General features: G+C 38.6%; 1 protein-coding gene across 1 annotated transcript; it reads left to right on the plus strand.

Annotated features, from left to right (window-relative positions):
- The first annotated feature begins 1,893 nt into the window (after window positions 1-1,893).
- Window positions 1,894-3,981, plus strand: LOC149288550 (uncharacterized). The gene is made up of 3 exons (XM_089491811.1): window positions 1,894-1,953; window positions 2,442-3,435; window positions 3,806-3,981. The coding sequence occupies exons 1-3, from the start codon at window positions 1,894-1,896 to the stop codon at window positions 3,979-3,981; spliced, it is 1,230 nt and encodes a 409-aa protein (XP_089347937.1).
- The last annotated feature ends 1,278 nt before the right edge of the window (window positions 3,982-5,259 follow it).

The raw sequence follows: 5,259 nt of genomic DNA on the forward strand, positions 1-5,259 counted from the left end.
GACAGCTCTTCTTAGAAGTAGTTGAGTAAGGAGCAGACAGGATAAGGCTTATCTTCCCTTCACAAGTTGAACGGTCAAAATGAAATGGCATTCTCAGTATCAGTTGTCACGGAGCCAAATTAATTTTGACCCCAGGGGTTTGTATGGAACTTTTTTTTTTTTTTTTTTTTGCTTTTTAAAGGTTACAAATAACCTTATGACAGCCAGATGTTTGTACAACGAACTCCTCTAGCACCGAAAAGGTTAATCCATTCCATACGATTTGTGTGCAGCGCCTTGTTCCTCCGCGACGGCAGGGAAGGGGTTAATTCGAAAATAGAACCAATTTTTTTTGTTGTTGTCGTTTGTTTAACTGATAATCTTGATGAGCTTGTTAACATTTGTATGGGGGATTTTGTTGTGGTAGGAAAGCCCCAGAAATTATATATTGAATTCAGAACAGCCTGGAGGGAGCTATTAACACCTTGTGTGCCAGGAGGAGTTGCAAGAGTCAGCGTTTTCAGGTCCAAAAATCGAACTCCTTTTATTAAATAAAGATGAAATGGTTGTTTGCGAATGTTCATGAAAAATGCAACAAATGTCGGTTGTTATAATGTTTTCGCTCCATGCATATACCCATGCAGCATAAATATCGCCTACACAAACCGTAGAGCAGCATGACTGTGTACATTGACAATAATAACCAATCCTATACGTTAAAAGCCAAAAAAATGTTTATCCGATTACTAAAAGACCCCCTAAACCCATATATCCACCAGTATCCCATAACCCATAACTAGTGCATTAGTAATATACACTTAATTTAACGAAATTCGTGATTCAACAAATAGAGTTTTTAAGCGCAACTTTTAGCTTCGCAAACATTTCTCCGGCATATGGATGGTTAATTCCTGATCGCCCGTACATCGAGATAGTAATGTAAGGATTCCTTCCTGCACCCCTAGATTTTTATTGTGGTCGCCAACGTGTATGTCAAACGCATTACATTAACATAGGTAATGCTGGGAAAGGGTTAACGCCCATACCTGATTACTACTTTTGGGTGATCTGGTTTGGAAAAGACATAAATTAATACATAAACATATAGACATAATACATTCCTCCCACACTGAGAAATTGCTCTCCACCCCCTCTATCCAGACCAGGGAGCGCTAACGCCGGATTGTAGCTGTGACAAATCCAGTCTAATTGTTTGTTTTGGAATTATTATTTTTTTTAAATTGCATTTTTTAAAAAAATACTTTTAATTATTTTTCTTAATCCATACAGATCTATAATGCACTCTTTGATGAGATCACCATTAAAACAAAATGAAACAATTTTATCAAAATATTGCCAGAGTTATAAAAAACTATCCGCATTTGGTTTAAGGAATTTTATTTTATGCACATATACTCTCTAAAATTCGGGGAAAAAATAATAGCTATCGAATTTTTAATGAATTTATTTAAAAAAAAATACCCATAGGAGCTTTTAATTTAAATTACTGCTTTTCTTATTTGCTGTAACAGAAAACACATCTTTTTTTAATTTTTTCATTCATGGATATACACACAAGGTCACGACAACGTGTATTAAGTAGCTATCCCCTGTTTACCCAGGTAGGCACTAGCTTTACATGTAAAACATTACATGTGTGTGCTAACAGCAACCAGCTTGACATGTAAGCCTGGGGCTGTGGGCGTGGCTTCAATAAAATACTGCTCACTGTGTGTACAAATCAACAGCCAATCAACACGAGGTAACTTTCAGCCAATCAAATCAAGGCAGGGACCTTAACAAGGCTGCCAGAAGCCGACTTTCAGATTAGTTGTCTGAGAAAGTTTGTTGAGTTCTCATCTGCTTGGCTTTAACTCTCTGATCTCCTGCAAGCCTGGTGGCTTCTGTGCCAGGATGAGTGTGGCTTTTGAAAATCTACAGTCACTGGAAGACAAGCAGCTTGGGATGGTTTCGGTAAGTTTCGTATATTTCCAACTCAAGATTTGGGGGAAGAAAAAAAAAACCTAAAAAGCTTATTTTGCTGAAATTTGGAACTTTAATTTTATTTCTTTTTTTTTTTTTTTATTTATTTGTAGATTTATCCTGAATTGAGTCAGTTGTGGTTCCATTTTGTTTTGACTGATTCCCAAGTAGTACTCGTACTGTAGAAAAGTTATAGAAGTAAAGTAAGAAAAACAAAGTCCCAGAGAGGATTTAGAGCTATTTGAACAGCAGACATTCTGTTTATTATATGCTTCAATCCATGACTATTGGTCTGAAGGAGAGTAACTAGTTTAACTGGTTCCTCCATAAGGCATATTCTCCCAGTGAGTTGTTTGGTTGCAATTAGACAGCTTTGGAAGGGATCACTTGGTGCCTCTGCTCAGATGCTTGTCTGTTTGGGGATTTCAGGAGTCCTCTGATCTAATAACTAATTTTCTTTTCTCTTGGTGGTTCTGCAGGAGATGACTATGGAGGACCTGAGACCTCTGCCTGATATGGGATATCCCATGACTGAGGCTTGTATCAAGAAGGAGGATGATGATCTGGGTAAATTTGTGGACTTGGACTTTATTTTGGCTCATACCACCAGCTCTCAGAATGGGGGTGCTTCAACCCAGGGCACCGCTTATCCTCTGCCTGAGACTCCTGAGAGTTGTAGTACCACTTACGACAGCGATGGATCCTACACTGCCAACCATAAATACGGAGGGGGGAACTTTGCTGGAAGCCCCCACCACAGCTATGTGGCAGAGCTGCTCACACCTGATGTTCCTTGTCTGGATATGTCTCCTGAATATGGACTTAAAACTGCCATGCACAACAGAAAGTACACTGAGCTTAGAGTATCTAGCATGGATGCCCCAGTTCACCTTTCAGTGGATCACCTGCAACACCTAGGACACAAGATCAAGAAGGAGCACCCTGAGCAGTCCTGCATGCTAAGCACACCATCTCCCACTTCTCCAAACTGCATGACTCCCGTGTTGGACCAGAAGATGGGTATGGTGCATGTGCAAATGCAAGGACATGCCTTCCCTCAGCATAGGTTGAGCCCTCCAGCACCCACTGAGGACATGCCACTCAATGACTGCCATATGATGACTGACATGCACTGCCTCTCAATCATGCCTATGGGCCAACACTACCAGATTGCATCCCCATACCCACCTCACTTTCCCAACCAGCCCCATGCACAGTTTCATGGACAGTTTGGGGTGTACAGAGACCCCATGAAGGTTCACCAAGCAATGCATGGGATGATTGTCACACCACCCTCTTCCCCTTTGTTAGAGTACTACCCTCCCATGAATCCGTCAGAAGACTGCAAACCAAAAAGGGGTCGTAGGTCTTGGGCCAGGAAGAGAACAGCCACTCACAACTGCGAGTACCCTGGATGTGGCAAGACCTACACAAAAAGCTCACACCTCAAAGCTCACATGCGCACCCATACAGGTAAGACAATCTCTAGTGTTCAGTACATTAAATGGGATCGAAAGGTTAGGAATGGAACCCCGAGGATTAATTTAGTGCCTCATGGGTTGAGTAAAAGTAGATTAAAAAAAAAAAAAACTACTAAATTGAGTTAGATGAAAACGCTATTTGGCTGTCCATGCCTGGTTCACAGGTGCAATATCTGATCCACCGTAAAAGACTAATTAGTTATGTATAAGAGAAAAGTTTATATGCAACTTAACCTGTTGATATGATTATGAATTGGTGGTAATACATGTTACAAACTGAATACACCTATTAGTTACCCTATTAGAATAGTTTTTGTTTTGTGTTAATGCATATAATTTATATATTTTTCTATTCCCTCCAGGTGAAAAGCCATACCACTGTAACTGGGAAGGCTGTGGATGGAAATTCGCAAGGTCTGATGAACTCACTCGTCACTTTCGCAAACACACTGGCCATAGGCCTTTCCAGTGCCACCTGTGTGAGCGGGCGTTCTCCAGGTCTGATCATCTGGCCCTTCACATGAAGAGACACATGTAAAAGAAATGGCAACAAGAGACATGAAGGACAACTGTACATATCTACACACACTAATATATTGGAAAAAAAACTAGAGACTATTTATAGAGATGTTAATATTTTTTTTCTTATGGGAAATCTGTAAATAGAGTCTGTAAATTTTTAGTATTTAAGAAAAATAACACTTGACAAGTCAGGTTTATCTGCCACAAAAACAAATGTTATTTAAAAAGAGCTATGCTACATATACCCAGGGAATTTGTATTCTCTGCATTTGTACAACATCTGTAAATTTTAGCTTCTTGCATTTTTGTAAGGTGAATTGAAGTTGCTGGATAATCTGGAAGGCTACAGCTTTTTAATACACTCTAAAGTGCTTACATTTTTTTTGTTTTATTTCCCCAGTGCTCTTATAATAAGTGCAATTTACTGTCCATTCAGTGCATGTCACACTTTCTTGCTGAGAAATGGCGACGCCTAGTGGATATTTCGTGCACTGCAATGTAAAGCATTTAAAGTGGCCATTTTGCAAGTTTTTTTTATTTTATACACAAATTTGTATTCTTTTATCTGCCAGGATTATACTATTTTTTTTAATTTTTTTTTTTCCCTTTGGAAGGGACATTATGCTAGGTACTTTTGCAAATGCCATGTTCAACAAAATGTAAATATTTGTAAATAAAATATTATTTGTGAAACTTCTTGTGGTTGTCATTACAAATCCTGATCATCTTGTAACATTTTGAGTGCTAGGGGTTCATATGGCACCTTCTGGGTGCAATTCACTTAGTTTGATTACAAATATTACTGTAGTAGATGGTTAGTAACCAATGACTTAAACTCTTGACACTTAATGTACACATAAGAATCCACAACTTCCCCAGTCTGCAAGAGCTTGAAACCAAAAAGTGACCCCCTATTTTTTTCAAGCTTCTATGTGCTAAAATGTCAGGAGGGGGGAATTATACTTTTTTTATTTTATTAATATGCCACCTATGCGAGGGTTAAAATTGTTTGCCTAAATGAGAATAGAGGCTTTTACTTTTTAAATGTGTATCATTTGCAACTGATTGCATAGAAAAATGTAACAAAATATTTCAATACAAATCGGTGTAACAAATGAACCCCTATGTTCTAATAGCAGACTGAATGTTCAAAAGATAGAGTATATGTATGTCTTATGTTGAAAAAGGTCCCCAGTATGTTAGCCAAACAATATAAAAATCCCAAATACAGGACAAACAAAAACGTCACACAACGGAATACACATTTCTCGTGAATGAGTGGCTGATGTTCTCA

Source organism: Sceloporus occidentalis, unplaced genomic scaffold (genome assembly GCF_023333645.1).
Source record: "Sceloporus occidentalis isolate IW3139 unplaced genomic scaffold, rSceOcc1.0.p SCAF_51, whole genome shotgun sequence".
Lineage (NCBI taxonomy): Eukaryota > Metazoa > Chordata > Lepidosauria > Squamata > Phrynosomatidae > Sceloporus > Sceloporus occidentalis.

What these genes read in the sequence shown, in the direction of transcription:
- LOC149288550 (XM_089491811.1), top strand. Translation starts at nt 1,894, where the DNA reads ATGAGTGTGGCTTTTGAAAATCTACAGTCACTGGAAGACAAGCAGCTT. An exon ending in AGCAGCTTGGGATGGTTTCG is followed by an intron (nt 1,954 to 2,441) that starts GTAAGTTTCGTA and finishes GTGGTTCTGCAG; the next exon opens with GAGATGACTATGGAGGACCT. An exon ending in TCACATGCGCACCCATACAG is followed by an intron (nt 3,436 to 3,805) that starts GTAAGACAATCT and finishes TATTCCCTCCAG; the next exon opens with GTGAAAAGCCATACCACTGT.